This window comes from Microcaecilia unicolor, chromosome 1 (genome assembly GCF_901765095.1).
Source record: "Microcaecilia unicolor chromosome 1, aMicUni1.1, whole genome shotgun sequence".
Classification (NCBI taxonomy): domain Eukaryota; kingdom Metazoa; phylum Chordata; class Amphibia; order Gymnophiona; family Siphonopidae; genus Microcaecilia; species Microcaecilia unicolor.
In genome coordinates, this window is record NC_044031.1 from 57,543,668 (window position 1) to 57,566,559 (window position 22,892).

At 49.0% G+C, this 22,892-nt stretch overlaps 1 protein-coding gene across 5 annotated transcripts in view; it reads right to left on the reverse strand.

Annotated features, from left to right (window-relative positions):
• The window catches only part of NKTR (natural killer cell triggering receptor), a 364,002-nt gene that overhangs the window by 25,874 nt on the left and 315,236 nt on the right, over nt 1–22,892 (reverse strand). For 4 of the 5 annotated variants that reach the window (XM_030197654.1, XM_030197662.1, XM_030197668.1 and 1 more), the window contains 2 exons: nt 16,156–16,215; nt 4,134–4,235 (listed from right to left, as the gene is read on the reverse strand). In XM_030197654.1, the coding sequence (XP_030053514.1) occupies nt 4,134–4,235; nt 16,156–16,215 (162 nt within the window). The remainder of the gene's footprint in view (nt 1–4,133; nt 4,236–16,155; nt 16,216–22,892) is intronic. The other variant, XM_030197676.1, reaches the window with a different exon arrangement.

Here is a 22,892-nt window from a genome sequence, read left to right on the forward strand (position 1 = left end):
GTCTTGTACTGCTGGCGCATATGTGGATATTATCATCTCCCTCCCTTGCAGATTAATTTTTATTCCAACATATCTGCCTTCCCCGTCCTTAAACAAGAGCTTCTCCTGACAGGCCAGAGATCTGTATAGCAAAACAGCCACCCCTCCTCTCCTACCCGTCGCAAAACACCTCCCCTACCCATTGGTGCTTTAATTTCTCATGCTCCTCCAATGAGAGCCTAGTCTCTTGTAGGCACGCTATATCAGATTTGTGTCTCTTTAAAGTGGTGGACTTTGGTCCTGGGGAACTGGGTTCGATTCCCACTGCAAGCACAGGCAACTCCTTGTGACTCTGGGCAAGTCACTTAACCCTCCCCATTGCCCCAGGTACAAATAAGTACCTAAGCCGCATTGAGCCTGCCATGAGTGGGAAAGCGCGGGGTACAAATAAAAAAAAAACAAAAAAGCTATGAAATACCCTGCGTACTCACGATACATAACAGGTTCAACAACCTTCACTTTTTATTTTTCCATCCAGTCCAGTGCTATCAGATCTGAAATTCCTGTGCTGTCTGTGCTGGTACTATTCACAGCATTCTCCACTCCCCGCACAAAATCATTTCTTTTGCCGCAGTGTCAAAAATTTTCCAGCGACCTTCATGCTTCACATTTAACACTGCTGGATAAATCAACATGAACTTCACTTGCATATTATGCAGGCAGCTGCAGATCGGGGGAACACTTTTCTTCGTTCCTGCAATGACGCTGAGTAATCCTGAAATATTCTTACTAAATTCCCCTAATATTTAGTGTCTTCTCTTTTTTATCTGTAACCACGCAATATTTCTTCTTTATGAATATAATTGTGTACCTTCAGGATTACTGCTCTTGGTGTCGGTTGGCCATCTTGAAGGCGCCCCCACGCAGTGTGCTCGCTCCAGACAGAGAGGTCCTGCGTGGTCCGACAGCGTGAATTCCTCTTTAAGCGACCTTTCCAATGCCGACATTAGCACTCTGTCTCCCACCGACTCAGGTAGTCCTATGAGTCGCAAGTTAGCCCACCTGGACCTGTTTCCCAGATCATCCAGTTTAGCAGACATCGCCTCGATTGTGGAGGTCAGATGCTTAATGTGCTGTGTTGTCGGGGCACTTATCTTCAAGCTCCGACACCCAGTGCTCCAGCTCTCCAGTTCGTTGAGATAGTTCTACTTGCAAGGTCTCAAAGTTTGCCAGTTGATTAGATAACCGGTCTAATCTCGGTTCAATCGCCTTCTCTATGTTGATCTTACCTGATAAAGCTGCTCTGTTGTAAATACCGTCCCTCCCTGCAGTGGCTTTTTCTCTGTCGCGTCTTCAGCTGCCCTAGCCTTTTCTCTCTCTCTTTTACTGCCTTCTCCCTGCCATGGCTCTCTAAAAATTTGTCCATGAGATTTCTGTCAGTTAACGAGGTGTGAAAGCTGCCCCTCAGGCATTTTGCAGAGTTATTATGCTTTAAAAAGGGACTCCGTGGCCTCAGAGAGCATGAAAACACGCTTCACCCTCTCTAGCACATCACGTGACTCCCTCTAGGTTATTTATAAATATGTTAAAAAGCACAGACCCCTGGGGAACCCCACTAACTACCCTTCTCCATTGAGAATACTGACCATTTATCCCTACTCTCTGTTTTCTATCTTTTAACCAGTTTTTAATCCACAATAGAACACTATCTCCTATCTCATGACTCTCCAATTTCCTCTGGAGTCTTTAATGAGGTACTTTGTCAAACGCCTTTTGAAAATCCAGATAAACAATATCAACCGGCTCGCCTTTATCCACATGTTTGTTCACCCCTTCAAAGAAATGTAATAGATTGGTGAGGCAAGACTTCCCTTCACTAAATCCATCTTGGCTTTGTCTCATTAATCCATGCTTTTGAATATGCTCTGTAATTTTGTTCTTAATAATAGCCTCTACCATTTTGCCCGGCATCAACGTAAGACTCACCAGTCTATAATTTCCCGGATCTCCCCTGGAACCTTTTTAAAAAATCAGTGTTACATTGGCCACCCTCCAAATCTTCTGGTACCATGCTCGATTTTAAGGATTAATTACATATTACTCAATAGTTCTGCAAGTTCATTTTCAGTTCTATCAGTGCTCTGGGATGACTACCATCCGGTCTAGGAGATTTGCTACTCTTCAATTTGTCAAATTGCCCCATTACATCTTCTAGGTCTATAGAGATTTCATTCTTGAGTGGCAGTCAACACCGGGGCCATAAGCGGTGTCAGCGTTGGAGGTTGCATCGTGGGCTGAGTGCCAGACAGGGCTACAGTAGGAGATATGCAGGCGCAAGTACCCTCGATACCGACACAAATTGCTGCATAAGGCCATCCAAAAGCTCAGGGAACAAGGCCCAGATGCGCTCATCGAAGGCCACCAACGGGAAAGACTGTGGTGTGTATATAATGTACGTGCAGAAGTAAAGATAAAGAAATGCAAGGAACTGTAGTGAAGTGTTTTTAGACATATGCCAGATGCCTATAACTCAGAGGAAGTATGTGAGGCAGTAAAAGAGAACAAAGATAAGCAGGGTGGAGGAGGGGGTGGTTGGAAATTAGCAGAGAAAAAGCATGGGAACGGAATCTGCTGACATTTGTAAAAGAAATTTATAGATTAGCTTTGACATACACAAGGCCAACCATTGTGTAAAATGTATATAAAAAGAGTGATACTCAAATGTAAGCAAGCAAAAACTTGATCTATCCTGTATGTCTGCAACTGCTGTAGTAAGTATTTTTGCTTCCTGTATAATGTTCTTATACAGCCTCTGTCCAAGGGAGGACAGTTGAAATAAACCTTTTTCTTGAACTTTATTGTTTATGTGATGTTTTTATACCTTAAAGCGCTATAATTAGCAGGTGTTGGTGGGGTGCAGGCTGCACAATCATCGGGGCAGGTGCGGGAGCAGGATCTCGGTTGCTTGGAGATGAAAGTATCAGCATCTCCTGGATAATGGGTGAGCGGTCCTCCCAGCATCGACGCTTCTTCGGAACCGAATCCCTCGGTGACCTGAAGCATCTGGCACCATGTATCAATGGAGATTGGCGTGGATGCTTCTTGGCCTTCGCCCGATGCACAACACCTATGCTCCATGGTGCTGATGAGGACACCGTCAAATCCTCTCATTGCTTCGGGGTCAGGTCCGACGATGGATGGTCCCTGGTGGCCTGCCTAGCAGGAAGCATCGAGATAGGTGGAGACCCACTCGATACCTCACTGCTCCCAGTGTCTCGGGGTCTCAAAGCAGCCATTCCTACTGTGACTCCCGATGCCGTTGCAACAGATAATGTCAATGCCTCCGACCTTGATGCCGATGCTGACACTGAAGAACAGGATTGGGCTCCAAACATTTTCTTGCGTTGAGCCTCCCGGGAAACCTGGATCCTTTTCTTCATACAACACAGTTGGCAGGGCTATAGATGGGCCCAAGGCACTGAAGACACCAAGAACAGGTATCTTTCCCAGAGATTGTCTGGTTGCATCGGGTACAATGCTTGAAGCCACTGGGAGTCTTCATGGACATTGAAGGAAAAATCACTTTGGCCAAATTAAAAGTCATGATGGTGCCTGAAAAAAGGGGGAAAAGGCACAAACGAAGAGACCCGAACGAGCAGACCTTAAAACGGCCCACGCTGAAAAAAGAAAGGAAACTAAGACGAGGGGCAAAACACTACAAAAATAAAGGTTTTATATATATATATATATATATATATATTTTTTTTTTTTTTTACAGGGGAAAACAAAATAAAAACAAGTGGTAGAAAAACCGAAAGGCACTCAAGCACCTGCTTCTAACACGTAAGAAATGAAACTAAGGCGGGTGGGAAGGCACTCGCGCATGAGTAAAAGCTCTGGATTTTTCTTCGGCAAATTTGCCGAGTCGGGCGACGCGGGATGGCGTCTACCCACTCGTGAGCATAACAGAGCCTGCTTGTCTTCGGAGAATGAGAAATACTTGATGGCTCAGGGCTGCATACTATCTAATAAGGTGCTGTCACTCAGTAGTTCTCTGTCTCCTCATTTGCTGGTAGGAGGGCATATATACCCACTCAACAGGAATGGTCTTGGAAGTAAGGAAAGGCAAATTGCACAAAAGTATTTATCAATACCTGGATCGTCTGTCAGAACTACGAGATCTGCGATAGCTGTAACTCCTCTTGCTCCTGCTACGGCTTCTGCTGTAGTAGCTGTCGTACGTGTAAGATCTACTCCTACAAAACAAAATGTAGTTTTCAAAAAAGGAGGAAATTAAATATTTTGCAATTTTACAATACATTTGAAAATATCCCTCACTTTTTCAGAGGTGGAGCATACATCCAAAATTTTGCAAATGAAAACAGATTTAATAAGTTAATTTAGCTATTCAAACATCATATAATTACATAACACCATAACTTATATTCTGCTGTTGGCTTTCTGGTTCTACCAGATTACAGTGAGAAAAGAGACTGGACATTTTCCGGGAATTTACAACAACAGTAATAAAAAAAATGACAACCAATTTAGCCTAAGCTATGTAAGCCGTAATATAAAACAGCAGAATAACAATAATCTTAACACAGCATAAGACAATCTCCCTGAGAATATCATTCCTTCAAATTCAAAATAAATTTCTTAAATAAGTATCTTAAGATTACTTATAAAATGCATATGGGAAAATTAGGTTCTTACCTTGGTAATTTTCTTTCCTTTAGTTATAGCAGATGAATCCATTACGAATGGGTTGTGTCCACCTACCAGCAGTGGGAGATAGAGAGCACTGAAAACCATAGTGCCTCTTGGCCAGCTAGCTCCATCTGCCTCTCAGTATTTGAAGCTTCCAAAGCAGTGTTACAGGGAGCTCCGGGGTGTCGAGAGAACAACATGAACTTTCCTCACAGCGAACGAATGCCCCAGAACTGGAGCAGTAATTCAAAGGAGGGACAAACTCAACCTCCTGTAACAGAACAGAAATCCTGAAGACTCTTTTCCAACTTCTCCCAATGAGGGAACATATTTACAGGAAAAACTGAACCCAAAACAGCATCAATCAATCAATCAATCAATCAATCAATCAATCAATCAGGGAGGGCTCATGGATTCATCTGCTATGATAAAGGAAAGAAAATTACCAAGGTAAGAACCTAATTTTCCCTTCCTTGTCATCAAGCAGATGAATCCATTACGAATGCAATCCCTAGATAAGGTGGGAACAGGTCACACCACATGCCAGCACTTGTGCTCCAAAATATGCATCCCTCCTGGCAGCCACATCCAGTCTGTAATGTCAGGCGAATGAGAGCTTAGAAGCCCATGTCGCTGCACTGCATATCTCTCGAAGAGAGAGTGCTCCAGTTTCAGCCCAAGAAGAGGAAATCGCTCTTGTGGAATGTGCCTTAAAAGGCTTCAGGCGGAGGCCGGCCAGACAGCAGATATGCTGAAAAAATAGCTTTAGACGCTGGAGACCCTCTGCGAGGACCTGACAACAAAACAAAAAGGTGATCAGAGGTCCTGAAAGCATTTGACATGCGCAGATACTGCAACAGAGCCCTTCGCACATCTAGAAGGTGCAATTGCAGAAATGGGTCACAACAGGACAGCTGAAAGGAGACCGATGCATCGGCACCTCCTGTATCGAGAGGGAGTGGTCCTCTCTGCGTCGACGCTTCTCGGGTGCCGACTCTCTCGACACCCCGGAGCTCCCTGTACCGTGCATCGAAGGAGAACAATGACAGTGCTTCTTAGCCTTTGCTCGACGCCTGTCATCAAGACTCCTTGGTACTGATGAGGACGTGGAATCCTCATGTCCCCTTGGGGCCGGGGCCGATGAAGGTTGGTCCCGGAGGGCCTGCATAACAGGAAGCCTCAAGGCAGGTGGAGACCCACTCGACGAAGAGAATATGAGGAAAAACCTGACACGGAGACAAAGAAAAAAGTCATAGAAACAACTTTTTCAAGTACATCAGAAGCAGAAAGCATGTGAGGGAATCCGTGGGACCGTTAGATCATGAAGCAGCAAAAGGGGCAGGCACTCAGGGAGGACAAGGCCATAGCACTGAATGAATTCTTTGCTTTGGTTTTTACAGAAGATGTAAGAGTTCTACCTGTACCAGAAACGGTTTTCAATCGTGACAATGCGGAGGAACAGAAAGAAATCTCAGTGAACCTGGAAGACGTACTGAGCCAAATCAACAAGTTAAGAGTGATAAATTACCTGGACTGGATGATATACATGCCAGGGTATTGAAAGAACTCAAAAATGAAATTCCTGATCTGCTGTTAATGATCTGTAACCTACTGCTAAAATAGTCTGTAGTACCTGAAGATTGGAGGGCGGTCAATGTAATGCTGATTTTTTAAAAGGGTTTCACTGATGATTCGGGAAATTACAGACTGGTAAGCCTGACATCAGTGCCAGGCAAAATAGTGGAAACTATTATACAGAATAAAGTTATGGAACACGTAGACAAACATGGTTTAATGGGACAGCATAGGTTTGGCCAAGGGAAGGTTTGCCTCACCAATATGCTTCATTTCTTTGAAGGTGTGAATAAACATGTGGATAAATAGTGAGCAGGTTGATGTAGTGTACCTAGATTTTCAGAAAGCTTTTGACAAAGTTCCTCATGTGAGACTCTTGAGAAAATTTTGAAGTCATGGGATAGGAAGCGACGTTTTTCTGTGGATTAGGAATAGGTTACTGGACAGAAATGCTGAAATCTTCTGCCCAGTGTGTGGTGAAGCAAAAAAAAAAAAAAAAAAAAACCAAACAGGTTGTTAGGAATTATTAGGAAGGGGATGCAAAATAAGACCAAGAATATTATAATGCCTCTGTAGTGCTCCATGATGCAACTTCACCTTGAGTACTACGTTCAGTTCTGGTTGCCGTATCTCAAAAAAATATATAGCAGAATTAAACAAAAGGTTTAAAGAAGAGCGACCAAATGATAAAGGGGACGGAACTCCTCCTGTATGAGGAAAGGCAAACGTGGTTAGGCCTCTTCAGCTTGGAAAAGAGACAGCTGCGGTGGGATATGATTGAGGTGTATAAAATCCTGAGTGGTGTAGGAAGGGTAAAAGTGATTCAATTTTTCACTCTTCAAAAAAGTACAAAGACCAGGGGACACTCGATGAAATTCTATGGAAATAGTTTTAATACAAATAGGAAGAAATATTTTTCACATAAAGAATAGTTAAGCTCTGGAACTCACTGATGGAGGATGTGGTAACAGGGGTTAGTGTATCTGGGTTTAAAAAAAAGGTTTGGACAAGTTCCTGGAGGAAAAGTCCATAGTCTGATATTGAGATGGACATTGGGGGGAAGCCAGTGCTTGCCCTGGGATTGGTATCATGGAATGTTGGGTTTCTGTCAGTTACCTGTGACTATTGATCACAGTTGGAAACAAGATACTGGGTTCGATGGACCATTGCTCTGACCCAGAATGGCTATTTTTATGTTCTTATGTCCCGGTGCTCTGAATCCAAGCACTGAAGACACCAATTATGGAAGTCTGTGTCTGAAATAGTCCTATTGCATCAAGTACAGTTCTTAAAAAAAACTCGGCACCCTCGTTAACATGGAGGGGAAATGGGCGAAAAAAGGTTAAAAGGCTCTATGGCCCGGGTGAGCTCAAGTATTCATTTACCTGAAATTGGTCAAAGTTTACCAGGCACCGAAGGAAATAGTTCAATAAAAATGTAATAAACTTCCTGGTCTCAAAAAATTGAAAGAAAAGTGAAAGGCGACTTTCAAAGAAAATACAAAAGGAAAACAAAAAGCAGAGATTCTCGTGATATCGTGCCTAATTTCAACCCTGAAATTCAAACTAAATCCTCTTTAAACCACCTAGGGTTCAATCAATTAATTCCCTTTAAGTATGGACAGCTGCTATAACTTACTTAGCCTTCTGGGCTTGTAATAATTTTTCCAACAGAAAAGGATCCAAGAAAATATATTCCTTCCCGTGAAATTTCACTTGACCCTGTCTAGGGAATTTCAGGAAGAAGGTCATACCCATGGACTAAGCCCTAGGGTCTCAAATTTAGAAATTCCCGTTGTATCATTCCAAAACAAGACTAAAGATAAACACCAAATAATTACACAGTAAGACGGCAGATTCTTATAGTTTTTTCTCTCCCCTTCCTACAATAACATCTACAACACAAATAGCTTACCAAGAGTACAGCTGCAGGTTGTTTCTGCTCCATAGCTAATACTCAAAACTGAGGCCATTTCCCCTACAGCGGTAATTCCCAAACCTGTCCTGAAGAAATCTCAGCCAGTCAGGTTTTCAGGCTATCCACAATGAATATGCATGAGATAAATTTGCATACAAAGGAAGCGATACATGCAAATCCATCTTATTCAAATTCATTACAGTTTTCTTGAAATCCTGACTTGCTGGGGTTCCTCCAGGACAAGTTTGGGAATCACTGCCCTACTATCCCTGCCCCACCCATTATCCCAAATCCCCCACCCTCTCTCTTTCTGTGGTATCTTATGTCTATTATATGTTCAGTAAAGTGTTATGTGCCCTGTGAAGAACTGGTTCCCACACAGCTGACCAGGTCTGTTGAAAAAGACACGTATCGAGTTTTTGACATCTATCCGGTCAATCTTCAAGAAATGGTACTTTTCATTTTTCCATTGTGTCAAACCAGGGGCTTCAAGTAACAACCAGTTTTTCTATATGCACTTTTTGCCAGCAACCAGGCTTTCAAACAGACATCATACTCCCATCTTCAAAAAAGGCCAACCATCCTCTTTGTCAAAAAGGAGAAAGTCAACCTTTAACAGTAATTCACGATGTAATATTAAGATGTCACCTTTTCCCAGAAAACCTTTATGACTTCAGTCCCATAACATATGGCCAAATGCTCAAGGCCCCACACTGGTCCAGCATAGAGAATTGACGTCAGCTTCAGTGAGCACCAGAATAGTAAGCTCAATGCTGGTCATCAGCAGGACAGGGGAGACAAAAGCACCAGTCATTGGCAGGAGGGGGTGGGAGGAGGACAAAAGTGGAAGCTGAAGGAGGTAGGACCTGCGAATAAAATCCAGTAACCACGGGTGGGGGTGCAGAGCAAGAATGTCGGTAAAGATGGGAAGTGGAGGGCATGTGCAGTAAGAAACACCTGTCACTGGGGGTGGGAGGAAGTTATCTTATATTTGAATATACCCCCCCCCCCCAATTTATATTCGTGTTAACAGTTTCCCCCCCTTTTTATGGGGGGTGGGGGTGGGGGGGACTGCTATCTTGGTTTATAATCTAATAGGTTTATATTAAAATAAGTGAATGATACATACCTATAGCAGGTGTTCTCCGAGGACAGCAGGCTGATTGTTCTCACGACTGGGTTGACGTCCACGGCAGCCCCCACCAACCGGAACAAAAACTTCGCGGGCGGTTCCGCACGCAGGGCACGCCCACCTCGCATGCGCGGCCGTCTTCCCGCCCGTGCGCGACCGTTCCCGCTCAGTTGAATGACAAGCAAAAGAATGAGGACAAACGCAACTCCAAAGGGGAGGAGGGAGGGTAGGTGAGAACAATCAGCCTGCTGTCCTCGGAGAACACCTGCTACAGGTATGTATCATTCGCTTTTTCCGAGGACAAGCAGGCTGCTTGTTCTCACGACTGGGGTATCCCTAGCTCTCAGGCTCACTCAAAACAAGAACCCAGGTCAATTGAACCTCGCAACGGCGAGGGCATAACAGAAATTGACCTACGAAGAACAACTAACTGAGAGTGCAGCCTGACCAGAATAAATTCGGGTCCTGGAGGGTGGAATTGGATTCAAACCCCAAACAGATTCTGCAGCACAGACTGCCCGAACCGACTGTCGCGTCGGGTATCCTGCTGTAGGCAATAGTGAGATGTGAATGTGTGGACAGATGACCATGTCGCAGCTTTGCAAATCTCTTCAATAGTGGCTGACTTCAAGTGAGCCACCGACGCTGCCATGGCTCTAACACTATGAGCCGTGACATGACCCTCAAGAGCCAGCCCAGCCTGGGCGTAAGTGAAGGAAATGCAATCTGCTAGCCAATTGGAGATGGTGCGTTTCCCGACAGCGACCCCTTTCCTATTGGGGTCGAAAGAAACAAACAATTGGGCGGACTGTCTGTGGGGCTGTGTCCACTCCAAATAGAACGCCAACGCTCGCTTGCAGTCCAATGTGTGCAACTGACGTTCAGCAGGGCGGGTATGCGGTCTGGGAAAGAATGTTGGCAAGACAATTGACTGGTTAAGATGGAACTCCGACACCACCTTCGGCAGGAACTTAAGGTGAGTACGGAGGACTACTCTGTTATGATGAAATTTGGTATAAGGAGCATGAGCTACCACGGCTTGCAGCTCACTGACTCTACGAGCTGAAGTAACTGCCACCAAGAAAATGACCTTCCAGGTCAAGTACTTCAGATGGCAAGAATTCAGTGGCTCAAAAGGAGGTTTCATCAGCTGGGTGAGGACGACGTTGAGATCCCATGACACTGCAGGAGGCTTGACAGGGGGCCTTGACAAAAGCAAGCCTCTCATGAATCGAACGACTAAAGGCTCTCCAGAGATGGCTTTACCTTCCACAAGATAATGGTAAGCACTAATCGCACTAAGGTGATTCCTTATTGAGTTGGTCTTGAGACCAGACTCTGATAAGTGCTGAAGGTATTCAAGCAGGTTCTGTGCAGGACAAGAACGAGGTTCTAGGGCCTTGCTCTCACACCAAACGACAAACCTCCTCCACTTGAAAAAGTAACTCTTTTTAGTGGAATCCTTTCTAGAGGCAAGCAAGACGCAGGAGACACCCTCCGACAGACCCAACGAAGCAAAGTCTACGCCCTCAACATCCAGGCCGTGAGAGCCAGAGACTGAAGGTTGGGGTGCAGAAGCGCTCCGTCGTTCTGCGAAATGAGAGTCGGAAAACACTCCAATCTCCAGGGTTCTTCGGAGGACAACTCCAGAAGAAGAGGGAACCAGATCTGGCGGGGCCAAAAAGACGCTATCAGAATCATGGTGCCGTGGTCTTGCTTGAGCTTCAGTAAGGTCTTCCCCACCAAAGGTATGGGAGGATAAGCATACAGGAGGCCGGTCCCCCAATGGAGGAGAAAGGCATCCGACGCTAGTTTGCCATGTGCCTGCAGCCTGGAACAGAACAGAAGCAGCTTGTGGTTGGTCTGAGAGGCGAAAAGGTCCACCGAGGGAGTGCCCCACTCTCGGAAGATCTTGCGTACCACTCTGGAATGGAGCGACCACTTGTGCGGTTGCATGACTCTGCTCAGTCTGTCGGCCAGACTGTTGTTTACACCTGCCAGGTATGTGGCTTGAAGCAGCATGCCGAACTGGCAGGCCCAACTCCACATCCCGACGGCTTCCTGACAGAGGGGGCGAGATCCGGTGCCCCCCTGCTTGTTGATGTAATACATTGCAACCTGATTGTCTGTCCGAATTTGGATAATTTGATAGGACAGCCGATCTCTGAAGGCCTTCAGTGCGTTCCAGACCGCTCAGAGCTCCAGGAGGTTGATCTGAAGATCCTGTTCCTGGAGGGACCACAGTCCCTGGGTGTGAAGCCCATCGACATGAGCTCCCCACCCCAGGCGAGATGCATCCATCGTCAGCACTTTCGTGGGCTGCGGAATTTGGAATGGACGTCCCAGGGTCAAATTGTTCCGAATGGTCCACCAGTGCAGCGAATTGCGACAACTGAGGGACAGGCGGATGACATCTTCTAGATTCCCGGTGGCTTGGCACCACTGGGAAGCTAGGGTCCACTGAGCAGATCTCATGTGAAGACGAGCCATGGGAGTCACATGAACTGTAGAGGCCATATGACCTAGGAGTTTCAACATCTGCCGAGCTGTGACCTGCTGAGACGCTCTGGTCTGGGAAACGAGGGACAGGAGGTTGTGGGCCCTCGCTTCGGGAAGAAAGGCCTGAGCCGTCTGTGAATTCATCAGAGCTCCTATGAATTCCAGAGATTGGACTGGCTGGAGATGGGACTTTGGGTAATTTATCACAAACCCCAGCAGCTCCAGGAGGTGAATAGTGCACTGCATGGACCGGAGAGCCCCTGCCTCCGAGGTGTTCTTGACCAGCCAAACGTCGAGATATGGGAACACGTGCACTCCCAACTTGCGTAGATACGCCGCGACCACCACGAGGCACTTCGTAAATACCCGTGGGGCAGAGGCGAGCCCAAAGGGCAGCACACAATACTGAAAGTGCCGTGTCCCCAGGTGGAATCTGAGATACTGTCTGTGAGCTGGCAGTATCGGGATGTGAGTATAAGCGTCCTTTAAATCCAGGGAGCATAGCCAATCGTCTTTCTGAATCATGGGGAGAAGGGTGCCCAAGGAAAGCATCCTGAATTTCTCTTTGACCAGGTATTTGTTCAGGCCTCTCAGGTCTAGGATGGGGCGCAACCCCCGTTTTCTTTTCCACAAGGAAGTACCTGGAATAGAATCCCTGCCTTTCCTGCCCGGGTGGTACGGGCTCGACCGCATTGGCGCTGAGAAGGGCGGAGAGTTCCTCTGCAAGTACCTGCTTGTGATGGGAGCTGAAGGACTGAGCTCCCGGTGGGCAATTTGGTGGAGTGGAGGCCAAATTCAGGGCGTATCCGCACCGCACTATTTGGAGAACCCACTGGTCAGAGGTTATCAGAGGCCACCTTTGGTGAAAAGCTTTCAACCTCCCCCCGACCGGCAGGCCATCCGGTACGGACACTTTGATGGCGGCTATGTTCCCATGGATCAAGTCAAAAGCCCGTCCCCGGCTTTTGCTGTGGAGGCGCAGGGGGCTGCTTGGGCGCACGCTGTTGACGGGAACGAGCGCGCTGGGACTGTCCCTGTGCCTGAGGAGGCCTTCGGGCTGGCTGTAGGCGTAGGGAGCAGCCTGCCGGGCCCGGGAAAAACGTCCACCTGTAGAGGTGGATGCTGAAGGCGCCCGGTGGGAGAGCTTGTCGAGGGCGGTTTCCCGCTGGTGTAGTTGGTCCACCAACTGCTCAACCTTCTCGCCGAAAATGTTATCCCCCCGGCAAGGGACATCCGCCAGTCGTTGCTGGGTGCGGTTGTCCAGGTCAGAGGCACGCAGCCATGAGAGCCTGCGCATCACTATACCTTGGGCCGCAGCTCGAGATGCCACATCACAGGTGTCATATATACCCCTGGACAGGAACTTTCTACACGCCTTCAGCTGCCTGACAACCTCCTGAAAAGGCCTGGACTGCTCCGGAGGGAGCTTATCGACCAGGTCCGCCAGTTGCTTCACATTGTTCCGCATGTGGATGCTCGTGTAGAGCTGGTACGACTGGATGCGGGTCACGAGCATGGAAGATTGGTAGGCCTTCCTCCCAAACGAGTCCAGAGTGCGAGACTCCCGCCCCGGGGGCGCCGAGGCGGTATCCCTCAAACTCCGTGCCCTCTTGAGAGCAGAGTCCACGACCGCCGAGTCATGAGGCAATTGGGGCCGCATTAACTCTGGGTCAGAGTGGATTCTGTATTGGGACTCCGCTTTCTTGGGGATGGTGGGGTTAGATAATGGCTTCTGCCAGTTCCGAAGCAATGTCTCTTTGAGGACATTGTGCAAAGGCACCGTGGAAGACTCTCTAGGTGGTGATGGATAGTCGAGGACCTCGAGCATCTCAGCCCTCGGCTCATCCACAGAGACCACGGGGAAGGGAATGCATATAGACATATCCCTGACAAAGGAGGCAAAGGAGAGGCTCTCAGGGGGCGAGAGCTTCCTCTCCGGTGAAGGAGTGGGGTCGGAGGGAAGGCCCTCAGACTCCTCTGAGGAGAAATATCTGGGGTCCTCCTCCTCCCCCCACGAGGCCTCTTCCTCGGTATCGGACATGAGCTCTTGCAGCTCAGACCTGAACTGGGCCCGGCTCGACTGCGAGGAACCACGTCCTCGATGGTGGCGTCCAGTGGTGGACTCCCGCGCCGGCGGGGATAAAGCTCCCTCCATCGACGGGGATTCCACCTACGTGGCGGTCGACACCGGTACCGCAAGCGGCGTCGGTGTCGGAGGCCTTGGCATGGGGCTGGAGCACGCCAGCGCCTCCATCAACGGCGCCGGGGGCACAAGCACCCCCGGAGCCGGCACGGCCTGGTGCATCAGCCCTTCCAGAATCCCTGGAAGGATGGCTCGGAGGCACTCGTCAAGGCCCGCTGTCGGGAAAGGCAGGGGGGCCGGAGTTGGTGCCGGTGCCGGAAGCTGCTCGGGTCCAGGAGACGGTACCGAAGCACCCATGGACTGATGCAGCGACACCTCTTCGACCGAGGGGGAACGCTCCTCTCGGTACTGCCGTTTCCTCGGTGTCGATCCATCTCTGGAGGCGCCGGAACTAGCCGTCCCATGAGCCGTGGGTGACAGATGCCGATGTTTCTTCGTTTTCTTTCGGTGCCCATCATCGATGCTCGGTGGCAGAGATGAAGAGGAGGAAGAACCCCCCCGGCCTCGAGGGATCGGGTCTGACAGGGTTCGGTCCCGATGGCCCTGGGTAGAGGGATTGGCCGGGGACGACTGCCCGCGCGGCCGCTCACCCCCGCCGTCGCCGGAGGTCCGGTGGGCCAACGGTGCCTGTGCTCCTGGGGTCGATGCCATCGTCGGTGTCGATTTCGTCGACATCGGTACCGAAGACCCGGCCGTCGACGTCGAAGGGCTAGCGCAAGTTCCAAAAAGTTGGTCCCGACGAACTTGCCTCGCCACCTGTGTCCGCTTTCGCAATCCGAGACACAAGGTGCACGTCTTGGTATTATGCTCCGGGCCAAGGCACTGGAGGCACCAAGCGTGAGTATCGGTCTGGGAGATGTGCCGGCCGCACCGACCACACTTCTTGAATCCACTCGGGACCTTCGAGGACATTGACGGAAAAATCGCGTCGGCGAAGTCAAAGTCGTCGATGGTGGCGGTGAAAAGCACACCCGAAAAAGAAACGACCGAGCGGCCACAAGGCCGCAACGAAGCGCCCCACGCTAAGACGACGAGGGGACGAACAAAACTTTTTTTTTTTTTTTTTTGAAGTAAAGGAAAGAAAGAAAAGAAGCGCGAACGCGCACAAAAGAGAAAAGTCGCGGCTAGGCCGCGATCCGGTTTCCGGGGCTGACCAAGAGAGAGATGGTAACACGTCTCTCCTCAGCGCGGAATGGAAAAAAACTGAGCGGGAACGGTCGCGCACGGGCGGGAAGACGGCCGCGCATGCGCGGTGGGCGTGCCCTGCGTGCGGGACCGCCCGCAAAGTTTTTGTTCCGGTTGGTGGGGGCTGCCGTGGACGTCAACCCAGTCGTGAGAACAAGCAGCCTGCTTGTCCTCGGAGAATATACAGTACTCAGAGTGGAAAGAATGGCTGGTAAGTTGACAAAAGCAGAGTATGGGCAGTATTTTTTTTTCCTTTTAACTTTTATTCAATTCACTCAGCCACCTTTTACTATCACCCTGGAGGTCAGTGGAAGGAATATGCAAATGACATGGCAGCTCCCCAGCACCTAGTCAATTCATTCTGTATGAGGCAACTTGAGAGACACACATCTTGAGGAGTAGAATGGTACTGTGTACTGTTCAAGTTTACTTTAAGAATTCCCCAGATCTGAGAGTTGGAATGCAGAACTTGTCACTCTGAAACCACTCGCGAATTTGAAGGAATCTGCTGAGTCAGTCAGGTTAGTGGTTTTGCTTTCTGGGAATGTAGGTAGCCTAGATCCAAAAGTTCTATATTCATGCTGCCTTTCCACATCTTCCAATTCACAATTTTGATCAGTTCTGACCATGCAGAAGGTGGGGTAGCAGGGATGGAGGCCCAAATAGGTTGGAGTCACTCTTGAGCATGCTGAAACATGCAGATTGGCTGCAAACCTTGCCAGTACCTGGAAAGCAGCTGGATAGTGTGGGATAAGCACTAATGGAGGTGGACCTGGAAGTTACCAAGAAGAATATGCCTCCCTAGCACTAGCTTACTGCGTTTCAATAGCAGATACCCTAAACAGTGGGTGACTTATGGAAAGGTCCCCCTGTGACTTTATTTTAGGATTTTCATTATCCTGCTTCAATAAGTTGAGGCCACATACCTTATGTTTTGTATTCAAACTATTTTCCCTTTTGTCAATAACCATATCAGTTTTCTATCTCAGAATAACTGAAAGTGCCATAGTCATACCTGGATCTTCTACGATGGTCATAAGAACTGCTCCTTGACCGACTTCTACTGTATGATCTGCTGAAAGCATAGGGACAGAAAAATGAAAATAATTGCAGAATTTAATTCTTTAAAAATAGATCTCTATTTGTACAAAAACTGCACATTTCACCATTCTATACTTCTTTATTGGAAGGCAACAACGTAACTGCTAAAATATATCAAAGTCTGAATATGGGCATCATCTTGTAGCTTAATCAAATTTAATGCAAAAAAAACATTTCAGATTTGAAAAGTGGTACATGATGTACTACATTTGTGTGTTCATATAAGTACAGCAGTTAACAGATGAATATTTTAAACTAGAATGAAAATATCCCCGTCTGGTACTGTAGGCCACATTCCCTTTAATAATTTTGTCCAGGGTTGAGACAACATCCTTCAAATACAAGTGTATGGTTTAGTCATACCAATATTTACCTGCTTCAAATGCACTTGATAGTAAAAGCTTTGTTTTATATTAAAAGAGAAGTGGCACAAAAATGTTCTCAATGATTTTGCATACTTTGGGCAATATGTACCAAGCTCTTTTCCCCATAGGCACAAAGTGGGAGGACATGGTACTAAATATACATCTAAAATGTGTTCACAAAGTAATAATAAATTTTAAATTATAGCAACCTAATTAATGTAACACATACTTAAAATCAATATAACAGTAAATACTAGATAACTTCTGTCACAAAAAGCCCACCTGGGGGGTTATCCCTGCGGCCACCTAAAAGGTATATCCTAGCACTGCTCAGGTCCACTACCACCTGCACATGTGCACTACTCTGGCATACCCTTCCTCTCACCTGCTGGGTCTCACTTGCCTCCCACCTAAAAGTTACTTGCCCACTGGTTTCTAAGGACACTGGGGCCACAATCCCAGGGTCCCACAGTTCCCAGAAAGCACCCACAGACAAAAACACAAACCACCAGAATTCTTACTCAGTCCAGGACAGCAGAGTAGCGAATGCTACATACCTGTAGAAGGTATTATCCGAGGACAGCAAGCTGATTGTTCTCACTGATGGGTGACGTCCACGGCAGCCCCCTCCAACCGGAAACTTCACTAGCAAAGGCCTTTGCTAGTCCTCGCGCGCTGATGCGCACCGCGCATGCGCAGCTGTCTTCCTGCCCAAACCAGCTCGTGTTCGTCAGTCCCGTATGTAGCAAGACAAAGACAAGGGAAGACACAACTCCAAAGGGGAGGCGGGCGGGTTTGTGAGAACAATCAGCCTGCTGTCCTCGGAGAATACCTTCTACAGGTATGTAGCATTCGCTTTCTCCGAGGACAAGCAGGCTGCTTGTTCTCACTGATGGGGTATCCCTAGCCCCCAGGCTTACTCAAAACAACAAACATGGTCAATTGGGCCTCGCAATGGCGAGGACATAACTGAGATTGACCTACCAACTTATCCAACTAACTGAGAGTGTAGCCTGGAACAGAATAAACATGGGCCTAGGGGGGTGGTGTTGGATTCTAAACCCCGAACAGATTCTGAAGCACTGACTACCCGAACCGACTATCGCGTCGGGTATCCTGCTGCAGGCAGTAATGAGATGTGAATATGTGGACAGATGATCACGTTGCAGCTTTGCAAATCTCTTCAATAGTAGCTGACTTCAAGTGGGCCACTGACGCTGCCATGGCTCTAACATTGTGAGCCGTGACATGACCCTCAAGAGCTAGCCCAGCCTGGGCGTAAGTGAAGGAAATGCAATCTGCTAGCCAATTGGATATGGTGCGTTTCCCCTCAGCCACTCCCCTCCTGTTGGGATCAAAAGAAACAAACATTTGGACGGACTGTCTGTTGGGCTGTGTCCGCTCCAGATAGAAGGCCAATGCTCTTTTGCAGTCCAATGTGTGCAGCTGACGTTCAGCAGGGCAGGAATGAGGACGGGGAAAGAATGTTGGCAAGACAATTGACTGGCTCAGATGGAACTCCGACACCACCTTTGGCAAGAACTTAGGGTGAGTGCGGAGGACTACTCTATTATGATGAAATTTGGTGTAAGGGGCCTGGGCTATCAGGGCCTGAAGCTCACTGACTCTTCGAGCTGAAGTAACTGCCACCAAGAAAATGACCTTCCAGGTAAAGTACTTCAGATGGCAGGAATTCAGTGGCTCAAAAGGAGGTTTCATCAGCTGGGTGAGAACGACATTGAGATCCCATGACACTGTAGGAGGTTTGACGGGGGGCTTTGACAAAAGCAAATCTCTCATGAAGCGAACAACTAAAGGCTGTCCTGAGATCGGCTTACCTTCCACACGGTAATGGTATGCACTGATTGCGCTAAGGTGGACCCTTACAGAGTTGGTTTTGAGACCAGACTCAGACAAGTGCAGAAGGTATTCAAGCAGGGTCTGTGTAGGACAGGAGCGAGGATCTAAGGCCTTGCTGTCACACCAGACGGCAAACCTCCTCCATAAAAAGAAGTAACTCCTCTTAGTGGAATCTTTTCTGGAAGCAAGCAAGACACGGGAGACACCCTCTGACAGACCCAAAGAGGCAAAGTCTACGCTCTCAACATCCAGGCCGTGAGAGCCAGAGACTGGAGATTGGGATGCAGAAGCGCCCCTTCGTCCTGTGTGATGACGGTCGGAAAACACTCCAATCTCCACGGTTCTTCGGAGGACAACTCCAGAAGGAGAGGGAACCAGATTTGACGCGGCCAAAAAGGAGCAATCAGAATCATGGTGCCTCGGTCTTGCTTGAGTTTCAACAAAGTCTTCCCCACCAGAGGTATGGGAGGATAAGCATACAGCAGGTCATTCCCCCAGTCCAGGAGGAAGGCATCCGATGCTAGTCTGCCGTGGGCCTGAAGTCTGGAACAGAACTGAGGGACCTTTTGGTTGGCTCGAGATGCAAAGAGATCTACCAAGGGGGTGCCCCACACCTGGAAGATCCGGCGCACTACTCTGGAGTTGAGCGACCACTCGTGAGGTTGCATGATCCTGATTAACCTGTCGGCCATACTGCTGTTTACGCCTGCCAGATATGTGGCTTGGAGCAACATTCCGTAACGGCGAGCCCACAGCCATATGCTGACGGCTTCCTGACACAGGGGGCGAGATCCGGTGCCCCCCTGCTTGTTGATGTAATACATGGCAACCTGGTTGTCTGTCTGAATTTGGATAATTTGGTGGGACAGCCGATCTCTGAAAGCCATCAGAGCGTTCCAGACTGCTCGTAACTCCAGGAGATTGATCTGCAGATCGCGTTCCTGGAGGGACCAGCTTCCCTGGGTGTGAAGCCCATCGACATGAGCTCCCCACCCCAGGACAGACGCATCCGTAGTCAGCACTTTTTGTGGCTGAGGAATTTGGAAAGGGCGTCCCAGAGTCTAATTGGACAAAATTGTCCACCAATGCAGGGATTTGAGAAAACTCGTGGACAGGTGGATCACGTCCTCTAGATCCCCAGCAGCCTGAAACCACTGGGAAGCTAGGGTCCATTGAGCAGATCGCATGTGAAGACGAGCCATGGGAGTCACATGAACTGTGGAGGCCATGTGGCCAAGCAATCTCAACATCTGCCGAGCTGTGATCTGCTGGGACGCTCGTACCCAGGAGACGAGGGACAACAGATTGTTGGCCCTGGTCTCCGGAAGATAGGCACGAGCCGTCCGAGAATCCAGCAGAGCTCCTATGAATTTGAGTCTCTGTACTGGGAGAAGATGGGACTTTGGATAATTTATCACAAACCCCAGTAGCTCCAGGAGTCGAATAGTCATCCGCATGGACTGTAGAGCTCCTGCCTCGGATGTGTTCTTCACCAGCCAATCGTCGAGATAAGGGAACACGTGCACTCCCAGCCTGCGAAGCGCTGCTGCTACTACAACTAGGCACTTCGTGAATACCCTGGGCGCAGAGGCGAGCCCAAAGGGTAGCACACAGTACTGAAAGTGACGTGTGTCCAGCTGAAATCGCAGATACAGCGAATGATACATACCTGTAGCAGGTGTTCTCTGAGGACAGCAGGCTGATTGTTCTCACGACTGGGTTGACGTCCACGGCAGCCCCCACCAACCGGAACAAAACTTTGCGGGTAGTCCCACACGCAGGGCACGCCCACCGCGCATGCGCGGCCGTCTTCCCGCCCTTGCGCGACCGTTCCCGCTCAGTTGAATAACAAGCAAAATGAGTAAAAACACAACAAAGGGGAGGAGGGAGGGTAGGTGAGAACAATCAGCCTGCTGTCCTCGGAGAACACTTGCTACAGGTATGTATCATTCGCTTTCTCCGAGGACAAGCAGGCTGCTTGTTCTCACGACTGGGGTATCCCTAGCTCTCAGGCTCACTCAAAACCAGAACCCAGGTCAATTGAACCTCGCAACGGCGAGGGTATAACAGAAATTGACCTACGAAGAACAACTAACAGAGTGCAGCCTGACCAGAATAAATTCGGGTCCTGGAGGGTGGAGTTGGATTTAAACCCCAAACAGATTCTGCAGCACCGACTGCCCGAACCGACTGTCGCGTCGGGTATCCTGCTGGAGGCAGTAATGTGATGTGAATGTGTGGACAGATGACCACGTCGCAGCCTTGCAAATCTCTTCAATAGTGGCTGACTTCAAGTGAGCCACCGACGCTGCCATGGCTCTGACACTATGAGCCATGACATGACCCTCAAGAGTCAGTCCAGCCTGGGCGTAAGTGAAGGAAATGCAATCTGCTAGCCAATTGGAGATGGTGCGTTTCCCGACAGCGACCCCTTTCCTATTGGGGTCAAAAGAAATAAACAATTGGGCGTACTGTCTGTGGGGCTGTGTCTGCTCCAAATAGAAGGCCAATGCTCTCTTGCAGTCCAATGTGTGCAACTGACGTTCAGCAGGGCGGGTATGCGGTCTGGGAAAGAATGTTGGCAAGACAATTGACTGGTTAAGATGGAACTCCGACACCACCCTCGGCAGGAACTTAGGGTGAGTGCGGAGCACTACTCTGTTATGATGAAATTTAGTGTACGGAGCATGAGCTACCAGGGCTTGAAGCTCACTGACCCTACGAGCTGAAGTAACTGCCACCAAGAAAATGACCTTCCAGGTCAAGTACTTCAGATGGCAGGAATTCAGTGGCTCAAAAGGAGGTTTCATCAGCTGGGTGAGGACGACGTTGAGATCCCATGACACTGCAGGAGGCTTGACAGGGGGCCTTGACAAAAGCAAGCCTCTCATGAATCGAACGACTAAAGGCTCTCCAGAGATGGCTTTACCCTCCACACGATAATGGTAAGCACTAATCGCACTAAGGTGATTCCTTACGGAGTTGGTCTTGAGGCCAGACTCTGATAAGTGCAGAAGGTATTCAAGCAGGTTCTGTGCAGGGCAAGAACGAGGTTCTAGGGCCTTGATCTCACACCAAACGACAAACCTCCTCCACTTGAAAAAGTAACTCTTTTTAGTGGAATCCTTCCTAAAGGCAAGCAAGACATGGGAGACACCCTCAGACAGACCCAACGAAGCGAAGTCTACGCCCTCAACATCCAGGCCGTGAGAGCCAGAGACTGAAGGTTGGGGTGCAGCAATGCTCCGTCGTTCTGCGAAATGAGAGTCGGAAAACACTCCAATCTCCACGGTTCTTCGGAGGACAACTCCAGAAGAAGAGGGAACTAGATCTGGCGGGGCCAAAAAGACGCGATTAGAATCATGGTGCCACGGTCTTGCTTGAGCTTCAGTAAGGTCTTCCCCACCAAAGGTATGGGAGGATAAGCATACAGGAGGCCGGTCCCCCAATGAAGGAGAAAGGCATCCGACGCTAGCCTGCCGTGTGCCTGAAGTCTGGAACAGAACAGAGGCAGCTTGTGGTTGGTCTGAGAGGCGAAAAGGTCCACCGAGGGAGTGCCCCACTCTCGGAAGATCTTGCGTACCACTCTGGAATGGAGCGACCACTCGTGCGGTTGCATGACTCTGCTCAGTCTGTCGGCCAGACTGTTGTTTACGCCTGCCAGGTATGTGGCTTGGAGGAGCATGCCGAACTGGCAAGCCCAACGCCACATGCCGACGGCTTCCTGACACAGGGGGCGAGATCCGGTGCCCCCCTGCTTGTTGATGTAATACATTGCAACCTGATTGTCTGTCCGAATTTGGATAATTTGACAGGACAGCCGATCTCTGAAAGCCTTCAGTGCGTTCCAGACCGCTCGGAGCTCCAGGAGGTTGATCTGAAGATCCTTTTCCTGGAGGGACCACAGTCCCTGGGTGTGAAGCCCATCGACATGAGCTCCCCACCCCAGGCGAGATGCATCCGTCGTTAGCACTTTCGTGGGCTGTGGAATTTGAAATGGACGTCCCAGGGTCAAATTGGTCCGAATGGTCCACCAGTGCAGTGAAGTGCGGCAACTGGTGGAGAGGCGGATGACATCTTCTAGATTCCCGGTGGCTTGAAACCACTGGGAAGCTAGGGTCCATTGAGCAGATCTCATGTGAAGACGAGCCATGGGAGTCACGTAAACTGTGGAGGCCATATGACCCAGAAGTCTCAACATCTGCTGAGCTGTGATCTGCTGAGACGCTCTGGTCCGGGAAGCCAGGGACAGGAGGTTGTTGGCCCTCGCTTCGGGAAGGAAGGCCTGAGCCGTCTGAGTATTCAGCAGAGCTCCTATGAATTCCAGAGACTGGGCTGGCTGGAGATGGGACTTTGGGTAATTTATCACAAACCCCAGCAGCTCCAGGAGGTGAATAGTGCACTGCATGGACCGGAGAGCTCCTGC